Source organism: Protopterus annectens, chromosome 6.part1 (assembly GCF_019279795.1).
Source record: "Protopterus annectens isolate FY-2018-M chromosome 6.part1, PAN1.0, whole genome shotgun sequence".
In the NCBI taxonomy this organism is placed as follows: domain Eukaryota; kingdom Metazoa; phylum Chordata; order Ceratodontiformes; family Protopteridae; genus Protopterus; species Protopterus annectens.
In genome coordinates, this window is record NC_056738.1 from 64,490,671 (window position 1) to 64,517,555 (window position 26,885).

The 26,885-nt window shown below is 37.3% G+C and overlaps 1 protein-coding gene across 1 annotated transcript in view; it reads left to right on the plus strand.

The window, feature by feature from the left end:
- The window catches only part of COL28A1 (collagen type XXVIII alpha 1 chain), a 914,882-nt gene that overhangs the window by 146,258 nt on the left and 741,739 nt on the right, over positions 1 to 26,885 (plus strand). The window contains exons 4-5 of the mRNA XM_044075485.1: positions 3,884 to 3,904; positions 4,889 to 4,942. Of these exons, the coding sequence (XP_043931420.1) occupies positions 3,884 to 3,904; positions 4,889 to 4,942 (75 nt within the window). The remainder of the gene's footprint in view (positions 1 to 3,883; positions 3,905 to 4,888; positions 4,943 to 26,885) is intronic.

Sequence of the window (26,885 nt, forward strand, 5' to 3'; positions counted from 1 at the left end):
CTTTACCAACTTGTAAGATTTTTTGAAATTGATCTTACAGTGGGTGACTGATAGCTATAACTGAAGCTCAGTTACTGTTATCTGTCACATTTTCCTGTCCCCCCTTATTATATATGGAGAAGTAGATTGGAATGTGTATCCGAAGTCCTTGATCAGGGCATGATTTTTTTGATGATAGGTGTACACTGAAAGGCAGGTGTCAGTTGTCATTAACACATCATACTTCCATTTGAAGAATGTTGCCCAAATTTTGCAGCGTTATTACATCATAGGGTCTTAAAACACTGACTTTCACACTTTGTGTTCTCCTGTCTAGACTACTGCAGACTCCTTTACCTTAGGATTTTGGATAGAAATGTGGCACAGCTGCAGAGAGTGCAGTGCTCCACAGTATAGTTATTGACTAGGAGTTCACAATTGTCTCATTTACTCCATTACTGCTGGACATTGCTGTCAATCACTGCCAAGGATTGTTTTTTTCTTTGTAACTATTTGCTCCCACTACCTGCTATCCATCAAACCCTTGGGTGGTCAGTCATTCCATTCATTCCCAGTGGGGAAAGAGCTAATCAAGAGGGGTCATCACCCAGGCATCATTTTATTGTTTTCTCCTCATTCCTGCCACAGGCACCTAGCACAGCAAAGGGGAAAGAAGTGCAGTGGACTGTTCATGAAGGATGTCCCCTCACATTTGTTAAGGGCATTGCAGTGAAGCAGCCAAGCTGCTCTCTCACAGCATGAGCAGTTGTCTCTCTGGTCTCCCCCCAGGGAGATCACATTGCCTTGTGTGCCTCTGAGTGCATGCAAACCCCTCCCTCTTTCCCCTAGGAGAGATGAGAGCAGGCCACACCCCTGCCTGGCTCCTCTATTGCCAAGGCCATTAATTTCACCCTTGGTTGCCTGGGACATACTCAGATCTCCATCTCTCTGCACCAGCAGCCAGGAAAGATTCTTATTCTTACCTTCTAGGTCCGACAGAACCCGGAGCCTTCTTATCTTAAACAGCTTCTGGTGCTCTGTATTCTCACTGTGTCACTCGGATCATTAGGACAGGGGCTTCTAGCTGTTCGTAATCCTCTGGAATCTGTTGCCTTCCTCTGCATTTCGTTACAGCACTCCAAGGATTCCTTCAGGAGGTCCCTGAAGTTTCATCTTCTTAGGACAGTCTATCTAACTCAACCCAAGAGAGTTAGTTTTAGTTTTAATAATGTATAATAATATTTAGATTTTACCATATTTATTATTTAGTATTATATAGAAGCCTAGTAGAACTAAAACAATTATCAAACATTAAAATTATTACATAAACAAATGCAATAAACTAAATGAAAATGAAACTCATGAGTACATTTTCAAAAGACTCTAAAATTCAAAACAGGTAGATTTTTATTTTTATGTATTTATTTATGTATTTATTTATGTATTTTTTATTTATTTATTTATTTATTTATTATCTTTCTGTTTATTCCCCACTGCCTGCTGACCATTGGATGTCTTTTAGTGAATGAGGCCCATTCCTTCCCCATTCATCAGAGAGTTAAGCCATCCAAGAGGGGCCTTCATTTAGGCAAATATTCTGCATACTTGTTGACATGAGGCCCCCACTAGCTGCTGGAGATAAACATACTTCCCCCAAAAAGCTACACCCCTTTCAGATAACTACTGCTGAGGGAGCCTGGCAAAAGTCAAATGTACATTAGCATTACAGCAGACAGGACTCCCACTCTGTCTGTGGAATGAGTGAACCAATGAAAGCCATTCAGTCCTACCGCTCTCATTCCTGATTCCAAAAGGAACTGCTATTTGAATTAGGGTTATCCAGACAGTCATTGTTAGGGCTAGAAGCATATCTCCGCACTGCAGTACTGGCATTTTATATACCATATACAACAAAGAAAATAGTTACAACTTAGTAAAACAACAAAGGTAAAGTGGTCAGGATTAGAAAAGCAGGACTTATTTCAAAATCAGCATACTCCTCAAGCAAAGATCTTCAAAGGAGTAACGACAAACATACCGTTTCAACATTTATGTCAAAGTTCCATCAATATGTAATCAATTAACAATTGCTTAATTATAAACTGATGAGTAAAATCATTAAGATAAAAACTCCATTTTAATACCTGATTTAAGACATAAGGCTTTCAGTGTTAAATTAAAAAAACAGGGTTTATTGACTGGTAAAAAACATATAAGTATATATTTTTGACACTTCTGGCATTATAGATGGCACATAGATTTTTAAACACATAACACAGTTTGCTTCATAGTAGGTGATAAAGTTTAAGAAAGTTGGTCATCAAGAAATCTGAATGCCATTAGTGTAGGGCTATATCTTTTTATCCCCCAAGTCAATGTATAGGTTCTTTTCTGTTCTTAAGTCTGATTAGAAATGTTTCATATTGTAAAGGTGATGAAAACCAGAGATGCAAACCTGTCCCTTCATATTTACATCTGTTTCCATCTCATGTCTTACCATTGTGGCTGTAGTTGTCAGTAATTATGTAAATCATTTGCTTAGCTGTTGTACTGTGCATCTGATGCAGCATGACATTTATGATTACACATCTTGTGCTACTCAAAAAGATAAAATAACTCTGCTGCAGCAGAGCAGAAAAACCCATTCATCTCCCAAAGACTAACACATACTGCCTCATAAGTAATGCAGCACAATAACTTCAATTGTATAAATATTGCAGAAAGAGAACCACAGTTTCATAGCTTATACAATAAAAAATCTGCAGTCACATAACTATCATGGTAGAAAAGCAGAACTGCTGCAGCAAAATAGCTGCATCTATATGTACAACACGTGGATAACAGCCACATTTAGACAACTTCTGCATCAAGACAGATGAAGATTAGCTATTTTACTGTAACAGCTATGTTATCTAGCTCACTGCAGCTACAATAGGACAGCTTTAAATGAAAAACTGCAAAAAACAATAGCTATTGTCTCATAACTGCTTCAGCAAAGCAGTTTCATTTTTCATTCTCACAGAGAAACAGATAAAATTACAAACCTACTATAGTACAACAGATGAAATTATCTAGTACAATACTCACTTGTTCATTGTGGCATGATATTTGCAGCCTACTTGAGCACAACAGCCAGTCTCAGTATAAGTGTGACAAGAACATTGCTTACATAGCTGTGGAGGTACTGCTTTGATAGACAGACGGATCTATGAATTTAAATAATTAAATGTATTTCAGAACATATATTTGTTTGCTTCACAGGCTTGTTCTTATAAGTTCTGACAATGCAGAATAAAATACAACTACTCCTGTTCAGATGGTTAATTGATTTCTGTCACCAGTGACTAGCAGTTTTTATTAAAAATTGGATTTGCACAATTTTTTTGAGGGAAATTGTCACTAAGACAAACATTTGACTTTTCTGAACAGATCTTTGTGCAGTATAACAGATACTAAGGTACCTGATACTTTCTATATCAGGGCCTGTAACTGCATGATGTAATCACCCTTCAGTTTCTCTCTGTATTTACTCCAGCCCCTTGCTGCATGAAACTATGATGCTAATGGTCCTAATTGTAGTGATTTTCAGCTAGAAAAGGACTACTGAATGGTGTTTGGATGCATCTTTGTCTTTTGTTTATTAATATGAAAACCATTAATTACTTATTGACATATTTGTGAGGCTTATTTCATAAATTATGGAGATTAAAATAGCTAAAGAGGTAAGTACTGCTTTTGTTGCATCTGCATTCAGTGCAGCTCTGTGTAAAAGGCAGAACTGCCAGTACATAACTGTCACAAAAATAACCAGTTCTTTGTATAACCACATTTTGTAGAAGCAAGTTTATGATTTTATAGATATTGATATTTGCATTTAATCACTTTTCTTCCTTTTTCTCTACAGAAAGAACTAGCAGAGGTCGGGGTAAGTTTTGAAAATTGTTTAACCTTTTTTTCAGTGTTATTTTGTTAGTTATGGACTGTTTCATTAAGTGGTCACTTCAGTTGTATTATGTATGATGTAACATGCATAAAAAAACATTTAGTTAATCTATCATGTGCCCCTTTCTTGAAGACCATTCTGTTGGTACCACACTAATGTATAGGAAGTTTAAAAACTGTTGTTTTGTTACTTACCCTGGGGTTTGAATTCCTTTCCATAAGTTATATTGGAGCTGGGGTACAGGTGTTTGAAAGTTCCATTTGGTCAGCTGAACCTGGCTAAGCATTCTTCGCTTGGTGCCTTTTTTGACAGACACCGCCATTACCATAACAAAGACATCACGCACATGATTATCAGATTTGAAAGGCTGCGATGCTTGTAATGTTCATATTACAGCATATGATGCATGTCCATCTTATAGCATATGATGCGTGTTCATATTACAGCATATGATGCATATTCATATTATAACATATGATGCATGCTCATATTATAGCATATGATGCATGTTCATATTATAGCATATTATGCATGTTCATATTATAACATATGATGCATGTTCATATTACAGCATATGATGCATGTTCATATTATAACATATGATGCATGTTCATATTACAGCATATGATGCATGTTCATATTATAGCATATTATGCATGTTCATATTATAACATATGATGCATGTTCATATTATAACATATGATGCATGTTCATATTATAACATATGATGCATATTCATATTACAGCATATGATGCATTTTCATATTATAACATATATGATGCACTTTATTCTTGCAGCAGTTTCTTCTTCTTAATCATTGTCATACCTATCTCTCGCTGGCATTTGTCTGTTACAAATATGTTTATATATATTATACACTGAAATGAAGTATAAACTGTCAGTATTGTATAGTTCAGTATAATACTTCAGTGTGATGAGTAATATGTTACTGTTTATTTTGTTAGTGCCCTCGCCCATGCACTTGTGAAAAAGGAGAAAAAGGGACTGCAGGTCCACCTGTAAGTATATATTTTTTGAATATGATATTAATATATAAACAAAGTTTATTTTATCTTAGTCCAGTCTAAAAAGGTCAAAAGCTAAAACAGAATTGTGTGTGTGTTTGTGTGTGTGCATGTGCATGTGCATATGTGTGTTTATATACACGTCAGTGAGAATGCTATATTTTATGACTTTCATTTCATTGGATTTGGATTCTTTAGTCTGCATATGTGTGATATGAAGTCGTACACTTTAACTGCACTTACATATTCCCTGAGGTAATTGGTGATACTCAGTATGTAAGACATCTGACAGCAGGTGCATTAGCTAAGGTTCTACTCCAGAGAGTCAGCCTAGTCTGGAGTAAAGAGCACTCTGGTACTTCCTCATTTATGGTGAGAGGACCAATATGCACCCTTTACTGTACAAGGTGAAGCATCACTCAAGAACAGACTATCTGGCCAAGAGATATGCATTGGATCAGTATAATGTAACATAACAGCTAGATTTCCTTTGATAGAATAGAATTGCTAATACTGATACAGCCTACATTTGCTGCTTTCTTTAAAAGCCAGTCAATGAGGTAGCAGCATATTCTTAAACCCAATCCATGTGTTAATTTGTAGATTCATTTATGTATGTATTTATTATTTACAGTCATTTAGCATCAGTATTTATATTTATTTTGTATAGGTCCCACACAGTGTCAGGTACCATATAAGATAATAAATTGATGCAACACACGACTGTATGCAGTTAAGAATGATAGAACAAAGGTACATATCTCCAGGTGTTTAACTCTGTATTTCGTATATTTGTATTATAGAGATTTTTATCCCCATGACGCTACCAAAAATGGGTCATGCCCAATTAGAAAATCTGAATCAACAAAAACAAACACATAAATCAATAAAAAATTAAATTGTTTTTTTTTCATTCTTTTTGAAAATTTCAGTTTCAGTGAATTACATCCTTTAAAATTATGTCATGGATCTCTGGCTCTCTGATCTGTAGCAACACATGTGTATATTGGTTTGATGGGTCAAGGAAGGATTTATTGAAGGCCATAGCATTAGACATGGAGAACAACAAACTGTTTTGACTTGTACCATTAACAAATAGATCCATTTATTGGGGGTTTGCAGATCCTGGCCCCAGTGTTGAACAATGTCACTCAAATGCATTTTTATTGGCATTCCATTTGGGATAAGAAGGAGAGGTATTGTGGCCAATCACATCATATTATATGCCACTGGAGGTACCCAAATAATGTTTACAATATGCCATGATGGCCAGTGCAAGCGTGCTACCCATCAGCCAGGACAGTTATCAGGGACTGGCTGCAAACATTATACTTTGAAGCTATTCCTCCAAGTGCTTGAATTTGTGGCTGTGACCACTGTAAAAATGTTTATTAGTAGACAAGGTTTTTATGCTGTTAAACTGTACGATACTGTTCATGTGACTAAATTTAATGTAAAATGTGGTTGTAAGTAATAGCCCAATAAGCAGTACAATTTTCACCCTGACTTTTTCAAGTGGAGTGGTTTCATATTTGGGTTTACAGCCTTATAGTAAAGACATTCAGCTGGAATCAGACTACAAATCATTTTAAAGTAATTTCAGAACATTTTAACAAAGCATTTACAAGAATATAAAGGATATTACTGTCATTATAGTATGCTGGAATTTGCTGTTGTCCATGTGCTTATTTGTGGCCTGTTTAAATTCTCTTAATGAAGAGCTTAACTTCATTGCAAGGAGTAAATTTTTGGTAGTTATTGGGTTCTGAATGTAATTTTTTCTTTTTTTCTTTTTTTGTGGGAATTTATGTCAATTTTAAACAGTAAGTTACTGGATCTTGCATTGACTCTAACTGATGTTCTTTTTAGGTAAACCTTTGCAAATAGCATTGGCTCATTTATGATTTAACAGGAAATATTTTCTATGAATTCTGTAATTTTGTATTATTTTTTATTTAGCTCTCCACTTGTATGAACTTTAATCTCACAACTCCTTTTTTACTATCTCTTCCAAGAATGTCACTTTGAGTTTTGTAATGCCATTCTTTGCTTTGTGTTAGGTGGTTCTTTTATAGTATTTTAGGTTACATTTGGCTAAGTTTGAAAGCTTCAGTCTTTACAAACCACGTGGTATGTGAAGTTGGTCATCTGTGATGTATGATACAGACATAAAGACATTGACTGCTGACAATACCTTGATTGAAAACATATTATTGACCCTGTAACTAAAGTCAATAACAAGCCTAAATGCTTCTTTTTCTAAAAAGTCAAGTAGCTAACCTTTCTAGACTACTTTATGTCACCGATGAAAAGACAAATGCCCGAGGAAAATAATACAAGATTTCATAAAAGGGCTGTCAGTGGGAAATAGCTTCAGATAGAAATCAATATGACCACAACGTACGTTATGTTTTTGTTTGCATGGGACATATTACATAGAAGGAAAAGTACATTGTAATGGAAAAAAAAAACTTTAAAATATCCTCAACCGCACTAAACCCAAAAAATGGCACTGCTGAGTTTCACAGTTTCAGATATGACAAACCTAAAACATATTTTTCAGGAGAACAAGCCTGGGTGCATCTTTCTTGTGAGTAAGTGTGTGCCTGCACCCCTACTTAACATAGTCACACAAAAGCTAAATATTTTTGCCCTGAAAGACTATAAAGCTAACTTACTAAAATGCTTGTAGCCATAAACTGAACATGTGGAACTTTGGACTTAACTGGGCGATACCATTATATCTCCACTATCAGCAGTGACTGCTTATAAACCTCTTAGGATCACAGGATCATAGGAAGTTACTAGGCTATTGGCCCTGAGACCCTTATAAACCTAGCCAAGAGTTTAGCCCATGTTTAGATATATCAGCACCCGATGCCCCTGTCCAGCAGTGACATGGGTGGAATCCCAGGTTATATTTTCTGTTTCCCATCCAGTTATCCAGGTTGCCGTTAAAAAGGGGTAAAGAGGTACTCTGCTTGATGTGGAGAGAGAGTCTATTCCATAGATGGGGAGTTTTTGGGACACAAATCTGTCCCACCAGCAAGTCTTGTTGATGTCACAGACCAGGTTGAGGCTGCGCATGTGGGTTACTCGAGTGGAGCTTGACTTGAGGATATGCAGCAGTCTCATCAAGGTGGGGTCTGTAATCGTCTTGTATGCCAGACAGAGGTCACCTCTGAGGAGTCTGTATGAAACTGAGTAGAGGTATAGGTCTTTTAGCCTGAGTATGGTAGATGTTTGAGGCTGTGGATTCTCCTGGTGAGGAACCTCTGTGGGCTGTCCAGCTGCTGCATGTGCTTTGTGAGTTACATGCTGAAAGGGGAGTTGTACTCAATAATGGGCCTTATAAGGGAAGAGTACTGGGATGTTATGACCTCCTTATCCCTGGATGAGATAAACTTACTTATGAGGTGGGCCATGTAGAAGGCTTTCCGTACAATGGAAGCAACATGGTGGTCAGAAGTCAGGTTGCTATCAACCTGGGTGCCGAAATCCCTCGCAACTGATTGAGTGCTTAGGGCATTGTTATTAATGTGATAATTTGTGGAGACATCACTCTCCCCAAAGGGTGATGATGCATTTTTTTGTATTCAGCTTGAGGCCATGTTTCTGGCACCAGTCATTTGGCTGAGTGAGACCCTCTTGGACGATGTCCATATCACTAGGGGAATTGATGACAGCATCCAGCTTGCAGTCATCTGCAAACTTGATTAGCCGTAGCCCACTGGTTTTGGCCTGCACCTCAGATAAATATATCCCAAATAACAGAGGCCCCAAGACCGAACCCTGAGGTACACCGCTTGTTACGGGTCTACTGCTTGAGGTGGCTTCCCCTATTTTGACTACATGGGTTCTATCAGTGAGCCAGTTTGCTACCCATCTGGTAACATATGGATTGATGTCTAGTTGAGAGAGTTTATCTATTATGCCCACATGGAGAATAGTGTCAAGGGCTTTGGCCAAGTCAAGGTAGGCGGTGTGCACCATCTTCCCCTCATCCATGGCTTTGGTGACTGTCTCAAAGAAGTTGACCAAATTTAGCAGACATGACCTCCCATTGATGAAGCCAAACTGTGTGGGATCAAGTGTTTGGAGGTTGACAATGTCCTTGTTAATGAGGTCCAAGAAATCCATTCCATGGCCTTGCAGATCAGACTAGTTAGGCTGATATGTCTATAATTTCCCGGATTGGTGGATGCTCCACCTTTGTGTAAAGGGATGACAGTGGCTGTCTTCAACTCAGCTGGGATGAAGCCAGTACTCAGGCTTTGGCTGAATAGGGTGCCTAATGGTGCTACAAGTTCCTGCCTGAGTTCACATATTATGCAGCCTGGGATGTTATTGGGTCCCATTGAGGCTGTATTTTTTGCCTTTGCGAGAGCAGTGATGACCTGTTCCCCAGATATAAGAGGAAGGGAGCAGGTACTGGGGATGTCCTGATTTATTGATGGGAGGGACAGAGGGGTAAAGTTTTTGCTGAATCTGTCAGCCAGCAAGTTTACTATATCTATGGCATTTGTATATGTGGTGTCCTTGACCACCAGTTCTGAACAGATCTGGGTGGTTCCTTTGAGGTTGCGGACATATGTGAAGAAGGCCTTATAATTGTCTCTAGTAGATGTGGCCAATTTGGACTCGAAGTTTGCTTTGGACGATTTCACTAGTGCTCGTATTTTCTTGTTTAGGCTAAGGAGACATTGCTTCCAATTGGGCACCTGCTTCTTCTTGGTCTTGGACAGCAATTTATTTCCTTTTGTTATAGAGTTTATTTATTGCAGATGTCCACCAGATAGGTTTACTCTTCCTTGCGGAGGATGAGTTAATCCTTTTGGGTATTCCTCATTCCATGCATCTATATAAATGCTCATATAATGCTTTGGTGTAGTTTTGGATATTGGTGTCAGTTCCTACGGAGGGGGGGGGGGGGCTGTGAAGCTGTTTATACCATCCCTCAGGAGGCTGTAATCAGCTTTGGAGAAGTTTTTATGTCTGATCCTAGCTAGAGGGAGGTTGGGGGAGATGGTGACTTCGAACATGAATGCTTTGTGGTCGGATCTTACCAGGGAGGATGTTACTATAGGGATGCTGCAGTGGTTACTCATGTTGGTTAATACCAACTCCAAGATATTATCACCCCCTTGTGGGGGTATCGACTAGCTGTTCCAAGGCATTTGGATGTACAAAATCAGGGAATCTCTGGGCATTTGTGTTCTGGCATGAGTAGTTCTTCCAGTCTATGTTTGGGAAATTAAAGTCACCCAGGATTAGGGTAAAGGGTTGAATTTTGATAGATACAAACAGGTCCAAATTGGTGGATTGGGCATCTTGAGTCAGATTTGGGGGCGAGTAGCTAGCTATGATTTGAACAGGGGTCTAGTCAATGGTTAACTGCACCTGGAGTGTCTCCTGTGCATCAAACTGTTTGACCAGCCTGGAGGTGTGTATGTCTTTAATGTATATTAAAACTCCACTTCCTTTGGCTTTACTGCCCACAATTTGGGGTCTGAATGTATGATAGGATGAGTAACCAGGTAAGACTGGGGTGCTGTCCCCAGCTTTGAACCAGGTTTCTGTGACTGCACAGATGTCAGCATTTTCCAGGTTTAGGAATGCTTGCAATGAGTGCAGTTTCATGTTTAGATTCCTAGCGTTTAGCAGCATGACCTTTAATTTGTGTTTTGTTGAAATTTTTATGTTGGTAGTTTTAACCTCATCACTTTTCCTAAAAAAGGCACTATAGGGGAGGTAACAGCCTTTGACAGAAGTGTGAAGCCCAAGTGAGACAGACACAGGCCATCTCTATCAAAGCATCATGGTCTGTTGATCATATCTTCCCAGGCTGTCAGGTACTGGATCCCCCTGGAATGACACCAGAAACTAAGCCAATTGCTAAAGTCAATCATTTTCTGTTTGCATTGAGGCATCATTCTGGGTGATGGTAGAATGCTCCTTAAAGCAAGGGACATACCTGCCTGGGACACATAATCAGTGAGCTTAATCATGTTTCTCTTCATATAGTCCAGAGAGGTACATCTCAAGTTATTAACACACACATGGACTACGAAAGAATCATAGCAGTACCTGTTATTGAGAGACTTGAGTGCGTGTGTGATATAGCGGATTCTGGCACCTGGCAGACAGCTAACTGTTAAGTTTCTCCTTACCCAGCTTGGTGAGAGGCACATCTGTGTGTTTCACAGAGGAGTCTCCTATTACTAATATGTTTGATTTATGTGCAGTTGCACCACTCATGAGGAGTATGGAGACATATTGTTTACCTCCCATTGAAGGTTAATATATTCCAGTATATTCTTTGGTTCCACAGAGAATAGGTAGTTCAGTTTCTGCAGACTTGAATCTTTGTTCTGTCTATTGCTACAGCCATTCTATTGGCACTATATCATCATACCACTGTCATCAGCTTTGAACCCTACTCAGCTAGACATCAGGATAAAGTGCAAAACAACTTCAACCTTGCCTGCAATTGACTTAAAGAGAGAGAGACTTGGTTATTAAGAGTAACAAATCAGCAACCATGCTGTTTGACACCAACTATAGGATAGCCATAATCCTAGTATAACAATTAAAGATCTACAAGGTAGCCCTATCCCAACAGTAATCTGCAAGAAGTACTCGGGCATGCTTACTTTCACTGAATATACAGAGCTCATCACAACCGGAATATGCTAAAATCTCATATTTGCTTCAAATGTTTCCAACTCCCATCCCCTGAAAAAAGAGAACCATTGGAGTACAGATATTTATGTTTAGACTAGAATGCTGCCTACCTGTCACAATACAAAACTATACCCAAAACACAAATATCTTACAGTCTGCTGTCAATAAAATCTGCAGTTCATCTCTCTTCCCAAAGAGAACATCAGTATTTTTCTGTAAAATAAAGGCAAACTGGCTCCCACTGATTGCTGGAGTAATTCATCAACTCACCATCCTTCAAACTCCTGTCCAATAGGTGCTGTCTGCTTCCAGCTTCACAACCATCAAACTGCTTACCCCTTAATTCATCCAATGAAGAACCTTCCTGTTTTCAGACATGCATCTAATAAAACCCTAGGTCAGAAGTGATTTAGCAGCATTGCTCCAACAGCTTGGGATGCACTTTTCCATGATGTTACAGGTCTACTTTCAAGGACCAGTTCCTTGAACATCTCTAAGCGGAGTGCCGATGTACCTTCAGAGATAATGACAACAAAAGAGGTTGTGTGGTAGATAGTGCAGAGGATTAAGTCTATGATTTATTAACACGTTTCTGCATGTAATCCAGCATTTGATTGCCTCTGTCTCCATTTACCTGCTGGGTAATTTAGTTAGACAGTCCTCCAGGGCACCTGGGAAATGGGTTAGGCTGTTCAGTGTTCTCCTGAACCATGTACCAAGCAATTACCTGTGAATGTCTAACAGATCACAAAATAGCAGCTGTGATATTGCACCACTCTATAATCTGTGTGTGCTGTTTTGTGTTTATATTGTAGACAGACAGATAACAATATTATGTGTATATTTTAATTTTACATGCTTCTATTTGTGTTCTGCTAATATTAATCTATATGAAACTGTTCACCCACAGATTTTTTTTGTCTTGGGTCATGGCTGAACTGCTTCTTTGCACCAGTCCATCTATATAGTTAATACAGAGGAATAAATAAATCAGAAAAAATATGGTTATTTAGACTTTTGGAAAAATTGTTAGTTTGGTACTTATGTATTATCGCAACCAGATTTTCGCGGTTGCGAATTTCGCATACTTCAATAGAAACAAGCCCACGAAACGCTGTGAAGTGGTATTTCGAGTCTTTTTTGCTAAGGAATAAGTTTAGTTTCAATTCAGGAAGCCAAACAATTGAGAAAACACTCTTCCTGTCTTGACATGCATTACACATGCACACTTGAATTGTTATGCCAGCTAGCTTACTGACCAACGGCTTTTTTTCAGTGTGTGGAAGGAGAATCCTTCATGGAAGGAGCGCACATACACAGGGATTATGCTTCGGTCTCACTTTTTATTTTTTAAAGGTAACAATTTTTTTTATTTTATTTTTGTTCAGGCACAAATGAAGACGGTGCTACATGCCACAAATGACAAAAAGAAGTGCATTTAGGCAGTAGGATGTTTTTCAGTGCTGTTCTTACTAGGGTTAATCAGGAAGTGATTTTCACTTTAGCTTTCATAATTTCTAAAGAATGGGCAGTGCTTCCCAAACGGGGGTACTTTCTTACCAGCTGGAGTGAAAATCTTCATACATAAAGGAAGCACTCCTTCTCCTTGCGAGATGTAACTTTTGCTATGGTGACAGGGTGTATGGTGACAGGGTGTATTGCATGACTCACTTTCCTTTTGCTGACATCGTGGTTAGAACTGCAGCTCTTACAAGGTGGTACACCACTGTTGAGTTTCAGGAGGTATGAGGTGTGTCACACAAAAGTTTCACACTTAGTCCTCTTCCTGGTTCATACCCACTGCAACAGAGTAATGGTTACTTCTTCACAGACCCCTTATTAGGTTAAGCAACCTGTTTCAAATCACACATGCCAAATTATGGCAGTGCGAAAATCTGGTTGCGATAATACGTAAGTACCATTAGTTTTTTTCATTGGCCAGGTTGCAATCTCACTCTTATTTCTACAATGCAACCTCACTGTGTTTGGCACCTCACGTTCTTGTCTAGCTTTAATTGATAATTCACAATGCTATTCTGTCTGCTCAATATACGCAGAGCTATACTTGGGGTACAGGAGAACAGCATAATGCTTTTATTAGTACTTCAAAACTCCTACCAGACAAATGCAGCATTACTGCATCAGTGCTGTAGACAGTGAGAAAATACTACACTGGGTATTTAGAGGTTGAGGATGGATAGTGCATGCTAGTGGTACAGAAGTTATAGCCCTGACTGCATTGGGGTTTCACTAGTTAGCCTGGACACCTGTGTCACTGACTGTAAAAATGGTAATGAACAAGCAAACCATCAGATCCATTTTGAGGGGGTGATAAACATGAATTGCACTTGGAGTGCTTCTTCTGGCTGAGGGCAAGCTAGAAGGAGCACTCTCTAGCTACCAGGCGCAGGTATTTAAGATTATTCATTGAACAATATTTGCATGATGGAAAACACCTAAAAAATTGTTACTGAAAGCAACTTTCAACAAATAATATCAAATCCACTGCAAACAGCAGTGGAAAAAGCACAACAGCTAATGATCGCTGAAAGTGACTTTCAGTAATATCTCCTTCATGTTGTTATCCACTGGTCAAATGGCCGTTGAAAACGTGTCATGTTTCCAGGCAGACTGGGGAGATAGGAGACAGCATGGGTATTCACGAAACACATGGGTGGTGAACATAAAGTCCATGCTAGTGTCCACTGCATGTAGAAAGGGCTGTCTCTTGACAAGGAGACAGTCATGCACATCAAAAGCTCCAGTCTCCATTCACAGAAACTATTGTTTTTTTCTAAGGTGTAAGAACAGCATCTAAAATATAGCTCCATGCATAGACTGGTGGGCCAAAACTTTGTGTATAATGACAGTAAGGAAAGATAAGAAAGGGAGAATGCTGGGTGAGGGGATGTAAGCGTATGCTGATGGTATACAGAACTGTGATACCAGCAACTCAGAAACAAAGCAAAAACTCAAATCAAGCTAAATAAAAAAAAAAAATACTATACCAACACGCAAATAACACATCAAAAAATCTGGTCCAATATCAAGACTATCCTTCACCCTTGGATAGGCATCTTCTCCACCCCCTACAATCACCCCAAACTTGAATACAACTGCCGAACAATTTAACAACTATTTCACCAAAGTATCCTAGCACTATCCAAAAATATCTGTTCCCCATCACATACTTTACTATTATTAGAAAACAGGAGCAACAATACCTTCTCCTTCCATCCCATCTTAACAAACACCTTAAAAAAATGACTAAAAAATTGAAACCAACAACCATTGCAGCTGATAAACTCTGGACAGAATAACTCAAAATGTCAGGTGGTGCTATAGCCTACCCTGTATCTATTCTAATCAATAGATCTATCACTGACCATCACGTCCCATACCTCTGGAAAGTTTCTTATATAATCCCCTTCCATAAAGGAGGCATTTCGACAGAACTATCTAATTATAGACCTATTGCTATATTATCTCATCTATCGAAAATCTTAGAAACGTGCATACATTCTCTACTAATGCACCACCTCTCAAACAATAATCTACTATCTAGCTCCCAACATGGTTTCAGACCTAATCGCAGTATGACTATTGCCCTCTTAAGCTACACTAATACAATCAACCTACATAGTAGTGAAGGCAAAATAGTGTCATCAGTCTTCCTCGACATGTCCAAAGTCTTCGATACGACCTCTAGTATAAAACTTCTAACAGTCCTCTCCAGTCTAAATCTTAGTTCATCTGCCCCCTCTTGGTTCCAAAGCTGCCTAACTGACTGTCACCAAGCAGTAAGGTGGTCACAGGACATCTCTTTACTATTGCCAGTCACATTAGGGCTAAAACTAAGAAACCTGCAGGCCACAGAGACTCTGACAGGTACAGCAGCCAGTAAATGTGCAGTAAAATGCAAGAGTACAAAAACGGCGGATTACAGCTTTTAGTTTTCATTTCAAGTGTCACATTAGGGGTACCTCAAAGCTCCATTCTTGGTCCTCTTCTTTTCAATATCTTCACCAACAATCTCAAAATGGCTACATCTCTACCTACTTTAGTCCAATATGCAGACGACTCCACACTAATATGTGCAGCCCACAACCTTCAAGAACTACCGGAAAAACACATAAAAAATATTTCACAGCAGTGGCAGCACGGCATTCCAATACACAACTTATACTCAACCCTATTAAAACTAAGCTAATAATCTTCCAACCTACTAAACCCACACTGACCCCCCCCCACCCAACTTTTCCATAATTGCTGCAGATAACACAACAATTGAACCCATTAGGCAGACCAAACTCCTAGGTGTCATTATTGACCAAACATGAGATTCAACCAACACATATCACAAAGGTTTAAGAAAGTGCACAAAGAATTAGGTAGTCTGTATAAAAACAAACAATTCTTAACCAACAACATCAAAGTAGCCATGGCAATAACTCATTTACTGTCAATACTTCTTTATGCCTCACCTAAAGTCATGAAACTCAGAAAATCTGACCTAGGTAAACTCGAAACATGTTATAACAAAATAGCTAAATTTGCTACTGACTCCCCAAACAGAACACATCACTGTCTAGTACTAAAAAAGTTATGTTGGCTAGAATTTCCAGATCTTCTCCACTACAATCAGCTGACAATGGCACACAAATTACTTAACCAGGCAGGCAAAACACCTATCCTACAAAACCTACTAGAACCTTATTCTAACCCTAGAATATTACACACCAACAACAAAAAAAAAGTTAACAAATATACAAATTCCCCAGGTGGGTACTCTCTTCTCTAGTTATGTAGCCAAAATCTGAAACTCCATACGGCTAGAACTAAGAACTTCAACTGATATCACCCACTTTAAAAAAAATGCTTGAAGAACAACTAACAAAAAAATGGCTTTGCCCATGTAATTCTCCAGGATAAAACAAACTTTGCCCATTTATTTCTACTATCCACGGCTATAACGTTACCTTCCTATTACATTAACACATTCAAGTTCTTCACCCATAATCCTTAATTTTGTACTGCCTTAAAACTGATAACTAACTGTACCTTGAACATTCTGTTTGACAAAATGCTACATTTGTTCAGCACGTTTCTGCTTATAATTTAACTTTCTGTTTTGCTCCTATCCCGCTGTACTTTAAACTTCTACCTGACAAAATACTACTATGTCTGTTTGTATTTTTACTTAAACTGTACTATGTCTGTTTGTATTTTTACTTAAACTGTACTATGTCTGTTTGTAGTTTTACTTAAACTGTTATACTCTTATTTTGTCAATATGCTTGTAGATACTGCATAACTTTTCTTTTTGTGTTAACTATTGTTAAAAGATTTTTATTTACATATTGTCTAACTTGTCCTTGTAATAATATATCTCATGTAAATTTATTGTCTCTTTTATATGTGGAGCTTTTCTTCCTGGGCCTCCATAGAAAATGTGCTCACACCCAGTTAGACTTTCCCAGTAAACAAATGTAAAATAAAATAAAATAAAATAAATAAATAAGTAAATAAATATGTAATCACAAGAAAAAAGCCATTAAACAGCAGTGTAGCCAGGATTTGTGAAACTGTTTACCATATTGCAGACCAATTTTAAGAATGCAACCCCCAAGCATAGCCCTCCTCCCCATGTCAAACTTTACATGCCCCTGGATGACACATTATTTAATATCTAGGAAAAAAGGAAAATAACTTCATGGGAAAAAAGCAGCCTGCTAGGAATTCTGACAAAAGAGTAAAAAACAGAGGAAAACAATGTTAAACTTGCCATAGCTTTTTTATTTAACTTTAAACTTTTGCACGTCACTGCACAAAATAAGTTATTTGAAGAGATTTGTACAGAATAACATATACCTGACTATGCCTTCACATGTAGCAGTACCTAAAAACAAAGCTAGTTCCAAAAATGTGCACAACAAACAATAAAAAAAACAATAAAGAAATGTGAAGACACAGAAGCACATTCTGGTGCAAGTGATATCACCTAGTTTGTTTGACTGCACCCTAAAAAACTGGCATCCAGGTACAACAACTCACAAAAGGAATGTGGCTCTAGTGTGGCAGTGATAAAGCATGGGCTTTCCAGCCGTAAGACTCTGCCATTGAGTGAAGGGGTAGGTGTGTTTACATTTGCTGGCAATCCTGATAGGTTCATTTCAGTGCTTCAGATCCTATAGGATTATCCCTAATTGAGCTTTAGTAAAGCTTTTTGCACTCCACACCTATACGTTTACACATCTTCCAATCATTATGTAACTGGAATAAACCAGGATAAAGAGAAAGGTGCTTACAGTGTGTGTGTATTTGTATCTGTGTACATGCGTGTGTGTGTGTGTGTGTGTGTGTGTGTGTGTGTGCGCGCGCGTGCGCGCGCGCTCGCGCACATGCAAGCCTCTGTGTGTGTGTGTGTGTGTGTGTGTGTGTGTGTGTGTGTGTGCCCGCATGCATGCACACACAAGTATTGATATATATGTGTGTGTGTGTGTGTGTGTGTGTGTGTGTGTGTGTGTGCGTCTATGTACATGTTTATGTCTTTGCACACTACTATTTTTGAATGCATCAGTCTAGATGTTTTACACTTACTATGACTTGTAAATATCATATATGTTGTCTGTGCAAGCAAGATAACTCAGTACTTTCTCCAAAGTTAAGTGTCAGCTTCAAACACGTATCTCTGACATCTGCAGTAGGTTTATTGCAGATGATGGAAATACAGCTGTTTAAGTACTAGGCAGTGAATCTGTTCCTCTAAACCATATTCTGTTAAATTATGAACGCAGGAAAACATGTAATGGGAGGTGGCCTACCCCTACAAGCTAAATGTGACCATCCCTCATTTGACAAGGAAATACCACCAATTAGGTTATATCCTGATATCTTAGACTTCACTAGCCTGGTGCCTGAACAGATTTTATTGTTTTACTTCACCAGACAGCTTCCTGCACAGTTTCATGGACTTCATCAGCTTGTTTCTTACATCATTTTCAGCCTGTTTCTTGCATATTTTTCTGGACATCATCAGCTTGTTTCCACATAGCTTTCTGTATTTCATGAGCCTGTTTCCCACATAGTTTTCTGGACTTTAGCAGCCTGTTTCCTTCATAGTTTTCTAGACTTCATTGGCCTGTTTCCCACATAGTTTTCAGACTTCACCTGCCTTGTTTCCTTGTGTATTTTTCTAGACTTCATCAGCTTGCTTCTTGCACAGTTTTCTGGATTTCAGCAGGCTGTTTTGTACATAGCTTAGCACTCTGTGGTTTGCAGGAAAGCCATTTATGCCTGCATATTGTAGATCAAAATGTTCAGTCCATCTGATGCACATTGCTGGGATCAGATGACATGCTGTCAATGACTTTTTCAATAGTTCTTTTTCTGGAGTGGAAGACGTGCAATAGTGTCTGGTTATGAATACAATGCTTTGATATGCTTCTGCCTTGACATTTGGTCTGCAGCACGTACTACGAGACATGCAGATAGTAGCAAGTAATTCATCCCTCCCATGGAAGAGAACCATCTTTGAGCATCTTAAATCTCTCGGTTCCTCAACTTAACTTCTAAGTGTTACATTCATTCATATTCCTAGAATATTTGCATTGTAGGCTGAAACATGGTTGCCATACTGGAAATCAGCTTATGTTTCTTGTTTAAATAACATTTTAAACAAATGCATGCTGTCACTGAGGGATTAGTCTTTTCACAATACACTTATTTTTACTAAGATATCTGCTTCCTGCATTATACTTAACACATGTGCTCTTACTTTTTATTGAGGTGTGCCTGTTTGTATAGACACATTTTGTTATTTCATTTGTTTGTTCACAATGAAACATCTGTTTTCAGTGGCTCAGATGAGATGGGCTGTACTGTTCAGCTAAATTACAGCCCTTTGCTGCTTGCCCCAGAATCAGCAATGCAAAACGCTATGTAAGAATGTTGTGTCAGTGAGAAATATAACAACTGCTGCAGGCAAGCACCATCTACAACATCAGACAAATTGTTGGGCATGCTGTAACAGAGGTCTCAGAACATATTCTGGCTTCTAGTATTCCTACAAACAATATATCCACACTGATAGTAATGAAACCTTTAGTCGAGAACTCAGTGACACATACAGTCAAAGTGCCAGATATTGTACGTTCTAAATATTACGATGATGTTATATCCCCATTCGAGTGGAACAAAATGTATAACCTATTAATATGTAGCATTTTGTTCTTAGCAGTCATTAGCAACCATCCTCACTATGTCTTGGTGTCAATTTTATGATCTAAAGGCCTTTGAAAATTTCACTGCCGTTATCCTATACTGGACTTTTCTGTTATCCACATGCAGTGTCTGTTAATTCCTCTTAGTAAAGTGCTTAACTTTATTGTTAGGAGAAATGTCTTTCAGAGATTTAATAATAATTGCTTCCTGATTCTGCCCCCATATTTTTTGTATTTACATTCATTTTAAGCAATAAATGTCTATAACTGTACTTTCTATGTATACATTTTCAAATAGCATTGGATCATATGTGATTTACCATCAAATCCTTTCTTAGAACAGTATAAGGTACAGAGAAGAATGAAAGTTCTTGTAGTTTGTCACAACAGTTCATGTTTTCTAGTCCCTATATTTTTATCTAAGATTCCCTGAACTTTCTTGAACTATGTCAGATGTTTTTTAGGTTTGGAATGTGGCATTATTTTTTATAATTTGCAGATCAGTAATGTATTTTTAGGGGTATAGTGACTTCTTACAAGCCACTGTTTATTTTGCTGAGTCTCAGATACCCTATGGAAAGCAAATCTTGTTGACTCTGGTTTAACAGATCTGCAAAGCTATGGAATGCATTATAAATGACCTCATCAATTATATCAAAAATTATATTGGTTATGACCCTCAGCAGTTTAGCCACATCAAAAGGAAATCCTGCCATTTCATTTAGTTAACTTGTCTGCAAGAATCACAGAGGCTGTAAAATGTGGTTATGCTATTTTCAGTGTTTCTTGATCTAGCCAAGGTATTTAACACTGTTCTCAGTGCAAGTATAGGTTGAAAGCTAAAGATTCTAAAAATAGATTCATACATGCCAAGATGGCTAGCAAACTGACTAAAAGATAGAACATATATAGTTTGTGTGACAAATGCTTCATCTGAAAGCATGAAAGTAACCAGTGGATTCCTTTAAGGCTCTGTGATATTCCTCTTTGCTTTGGCATTTTATTTTCTGCTTTGAGTAAATCAGTTTGGTCAGATGTGGAGGCCATCTTGATTTAAATGATTGATCTAAGTAAGAGTTAGACTAATTACCACAGGTTCTGGGTAGTTTAGAGCACTTGGCCTTCAGATTTCACTTTGCTAAGGCAGGTTTACCTTGATCAATAAGTACTTCTATATTGTTTTGCAATGGAGGCCACAAAACAATCTGGCATGAATGATATTTAATGGCTTCTTAAATTTGCAGCATTCAGTCAGTTAATTTAATAATACCCACAGTATATAGTGTGTGTCACCCTGTTTTTGGTTTCTTTCATAAAACCTGAATCTTTCCACTAAAACCAGGAGTTCGGGAGAAAAATTAATTTCTATAACCTCCACAGTCTTACTGTAAGATTTCTTTGCCTGGTCTGCATTGGGACAAACTCCATAATAACTCAATGGTTTTGATCCAATTGCACTTGAAAACGTTTTCACCAAACCAAAGAACTCAAAATGTTCTGTGGAACAACTTTATGAGCTCTATTCTTTCATCAAAATAAAAGAAAATCCTTAAAGAAATCACTTCAACTCTGATGAAATGCCTATGGTACCCCAAAAGAAATAGAGTGGCATATTCTCATCATATCAGAAAATGGGAACAAGGGGGGGTTAAAATTCCCAGAGATTGAAACTTATATAGAGGCATCTATAATTAAAATAGTGATGAATTAGATAAATCCTAGATACTCTTCCAATTGGAAACAGTTACACTCTATTATACTAATGAATGAAAATTGTTTATCAAGGAATGCTTTGGTAACTGACAAAGATAACAAGATATGGCACTATTTAAGTTTAAATTTACAGTATAGTACAACAAAATTAACTAAACTAATACTAATAAACAATATATTTGATGTGTTTAGAAAATTCAGTAACACAAATTTAGATATAAAATTGTGACATAGATGTTTAATACTATATATTACTTATTTTACATTTGTTGACCGGGCTAGTCCAACTGGATATATGTCCATTTTCAGTAGAGGCCTGGGGAGAAAAGCTCCAAAAAACAAACAAAAAAAAACACTTTTATTTATCCTATGTGACATTTACAAATACAGCTAAATTTACAGATAATTTTCACATTCGATACATTTTGTTACATTTCAGTAAGCAGAAACATGGTATGTAATAGAATCATGGTACATTACTACATTACATTACTATTACAAGGGATTTCCCTGATAAAACACATATCGAGATTTTTGGTTTATAGGAAAATAATAACCTATTTTGTTGGTTGCAATGTACTGAAAACCAACAAGCTTTGAACACAGAAAGTATATTGTCAACCTATGGTCAATCCCCTAATGACTGGTTGGTTCACAGCATACACTAAGGATCTGTGTAGAATAATACATAACTCATCCTTCAAAACCATACCAAAAATTATAAACTGGATTTTTGGAATTCTATATAATAATATCAATGTTAAGAATGAATAATCATATGTATATAACACTTTAATTGTCTGTAAGACAGCTCCTAAAGATTCTTACTGGCAATACCTAACTAAAGGGTTTCAAGTATCATTATCAATGGAATATACAACAAACATTTTATTTTCAGTTAAACTAAATTCTTACTCACAATTCTGGAGGATTTTTCATTGGAAATTTCTAAACAGATCCTTTTTGACACCTGAAAAACTCAAAACTGAACCCCTCAAACAGCAAGTTATGTTAGAAATGTCATCTGTCCACGAATGCTGACTGGTCTCATATTTTATATAACTGCACTAATATTAAACCATATTGGAATGAGATTAACAAAGTTCTTTAAGCTATCTATACTGATATATTTGTTTTGACAAAGTCCTTAATTTTATTGAATGTTGTTTATAGTAATAATATGAAGAAAGATGACCTGTATTTGTTGTTGACAATGTTAGCAATAGCCAGAAAATGTATAACTAGAAGATGGAACTCTAATGTAGCACTCACAATGGAGGAATTTCTATCATCACTGAAGAAATGCATACTAATGTAGAAAAGAACTAAAGAGTTAAGAACTTTTCCTTAGTCCGTGGAGGAAAGTTTGGAATGTGATTGATACCCTACAGATGGAACCAAACTCTTCCTATCATAGTTTATATATTAACTTATTATTATTTAACTACAAATGTTTTTATCTGAATCCTTTTTGTCAGGCTGAATGTAAATACTGTAAATAGTTATTGAATGTTATGAATGTATTGAATTATTATATTTCATCAAAATAAAAATCATTTGAGTAAAAAAACATATTTCACTGCCCCATTAAAAGGTGACATTTTCCTTCACCTTCTTCCTCCATCTCTTTCATTTTTCTAAGTCACTGTCACTAATAATTCACTTTACTTGCACAATATTATACTTTCATCTTGCCCACTTCATGGTTCTTTTCTGATTGCAACACAAATAGCTGTCTACCATTAGAAAGGGGTTTTCCTTGCATTCCTTTTTAGCTTTACCACTTCCCATGTTCACACGTGGTGGATATCCTTACACAATTTAGTCCAGTGTGACTTTTTAAATATTAAATAATGTGAGAGGAGCACAGACTGGCAGATATATTTACACAATTAGTACAGCTTGACTCTCCTTATTGTTAAAGAAAGTGTGAGGAGCACAGACCACTCACTTTACTGGAGCATCATATATACATACATAACCAACTTGGAATGGCTGCCTCATACCAGCAACCTCAAACACAACATCTATAGTAAACCCAAAAGATCATAAGATGTACAGTACTGACCCAGTACAGAAGCATAGAGCAGTTACTTTTCTTTAGTACCATACTAATCTACTAAAGAAGAATATAGTAGTCACTTTTCTTTAGTATGATACTAACCCAGTAAAGACATTTATAGCAGTCACTTATGGTAGTCCCTTCTCTTTAGTACCATACTAACCCAGTAAAGAATTATATAGCTGTTCCTTTTCTTTAGTACCATACAGTATATATAGTAGTCACTTTCCTTTAGTACTATACCTCTTGGCAGATAGCTAGCTAAGTGTATTGCTCAACTTGAAAGGCCTCAGAAATTCTTAACTGAAAGGATCACTGGTCTCAGTTCTTTTAGTTGCTCATGTGGATTAGCAGCCCTCTCCTTATGCTCAGTCTGTTATAGACTCTTTTGCTGTGCCTTTCCAGCCATGAAAAACTCCACCCTATTCAACCTCCTGCATCTCCACACAACCTGTGGCTCCTCAAATATAAGTACTAAGAATCTTATCCTACATCAACAAATAAGTAAGACTAATTTCTGAGATAGCTACTCGGTCCAATGCATTCCACTTCTGTGGAACAAGCTCCCTGTATACGTCAAAGTAGTATTCTGTCCTACTTCAAAGTTAATCTTGATAACTGTATGTGCAGTCATAAAATTTCCCCTTGATTATCCCTTCTAGACAAAAGTGTAAACATTGCTGGGTTGCATAGTAATTCAAGGAGCGTATTAGGCTAGGCTCATAAATTATGGCCCTAGTGTTTGCCTTCATAGTATCAACCCATGAACCAACGAACACCATTTCAGGGCAGAGGATTGACTGAGATGGCTAGAGATATTTTTATGGATTTGACCAAAGCCTTTGACTGTCTGTCTTCACAGGCTAATAAATAAGCTGAGTTTATACATTTAAGTGTGTCTACTCTGCAGGAATTTTAAGCTGTTTTCAAGCAGATCTTTTACTGTAATAGTGAAACAACATTACTTTTACTTTCAGCTGGTAAAAACAGGATTACCATAAGGATCAGGCTAAGAACTCTGTTCTTTACACTTTTTTGCTCTCTGTAGATGGCACAGAAGTCTCATCACTCTCTCACAGTCATCTGCTCTGTCTTGCAAACCAACTTGATTTTTTTTCTACAAATGCACTGTTTTTTTGTTTCACATTATATATAGATATAGATATAAATATAGATATAGATATACAGAGAGATATAAAAAATACAAAATTATTTTTGTAAAACTTGTCAAAACTGGCCATCTGTATGATAGGTGGGGGGTTACCGAAAATAGTAAATGACTAAAGTGTATTTGAACATGTAGGCAACTGCCATGTCAGTTGTCAATCATCTAAATTGCCTGTAGCTGTGTGTAGCTTTTCTGCAGGACTAGCCTCCTGCCTAGGATTGGTACTGTGTCTTATACCCACTACATGCTAAGACAGGCTGTGGCTCCTCTGTAGCCCCGATTAGGATAAAGTATATATCAGAAATTAAATGACTGAAAGGTATCACATAGTATAACTCCCACAAGCTTTGAATAGTGGTGCCAGTGTAATATTTGTTCTACACAAGTTAAGCAAACCTGTTTCAATAGTGTCTACATCTGTGTTAGTAATTATTTCTCAAAGCAAATATAATTTGAGCTTTTTTATTAAATATGTAGCATAACCTTGCTGCAACCCAATTAATCATTAGTACTATCTTGTACTAAATGATGTTTTGTACTATATATTTATTACAGTAATTGTTTACATTATTTGGTAATAAGGATATAACTAAAAAAAGGCCATTGTGGTCTAGTACACATATCTGTATAATACATAAATAAAATCACCTAGCCATGATGCCATGATTTCCAGGTAATACTTATGCATAGGTTCATAAGTAATTACTAGGCAATTAGTCTAAAGACCATTACAAACCTAGCCAATAAACCATATTCAAATGTTTTCTCCAGACTCAAATAGGGCAACACAAGAGACTGGTGAGAATTTGAGACTCTCTATTCAATTATCTAGGTTAACCTTGATGGTAATAAGATTGTTACTCTGCTTGATATGTACTGGATTTTTTTTCCAGAGTTGAGGGAATATGTTGTTGTTGGTCTTTCGGCTTTTCCCGGTTAGGGGTCACCACAGTGGAACTCTGGTCCGCTAATGATTTGCAGTAGATTTTTACATGCGAGTTGCCGGCCCTGACGCACAACCTTCAACGAAAGTACGCCCATTCACGCATGTCTCCACACAGAAGACACTCTAGCTGAGAATCGAACAGGACAACATCTTACTGTGAGGCGACAAGGCTACCGCAGCACAACCACCGAGTTGAGGGAATATACTTTGTATGAATCTATCATGCCAGCATATCTTATTTATCTGTTGATGAAGGTGTCATTCCTTTACCCTGGTATTTGAGGCCATATGTTCTGTGAAAGAAGAGGAAGTCTAATAGGGCTGGATCTTTCATGGCTTGAAAAGCTAGACACAGATAACCATGGAAGAGTCTACAAAAGACCAGCTATGACTCCATATGCCCATCTTTCATTGTTTTTATATATATATATATATATATATATATATATATATATATATATATATTTATATGGTTCCACTTCATATCATCGAATTATCAATTAATCGAATTTCAAATCATCGAGACCAAATCGTCGAAAACTCATTTCGTCGAAAACTCATATCATCGAATCTCAAATCATTGAAATCTATAAAGCAACTAGAAATAACATCCCAGACACTGTTTACTACGTTTATGCAGGGAGGCAAGCCCCCCTGCACCCCCCTCCCGTAATTATATATACCAACTCCAAGGTCACACTACAGTGGGGTTAGGAAATTACCATTTTTCCCCACTGTAGTGCGACCTTGCAGTTGATATATTTATTTATGAGGGGGTGTGGGGGTGGAGCCCACCACATGGGAGGGTACAGGGGGGCTTGCCCCCCCTGCATAAACGTAGTAAAAACTTTGTGGAATGTTATTTCTATTTGCTTTATAGTTTTCAATGATTTGAGATTCGATGATATGAGTTTTTGACTAAATGAATTTTCGACGATTTGGTCTCGACGATTTGAAATTCGATGAAATGATAATTCGATGATATGAAGTGGAACCATATATATATATATATATATATATATATATATATATATGTATGTATACAATGGGGGGTTGTGACACCTATTTTAAATGTTGTAAACCATTGACATGGATTCTTACAAGTCAAATGAATAACTCTTTCCAGAAAATAATATATACCC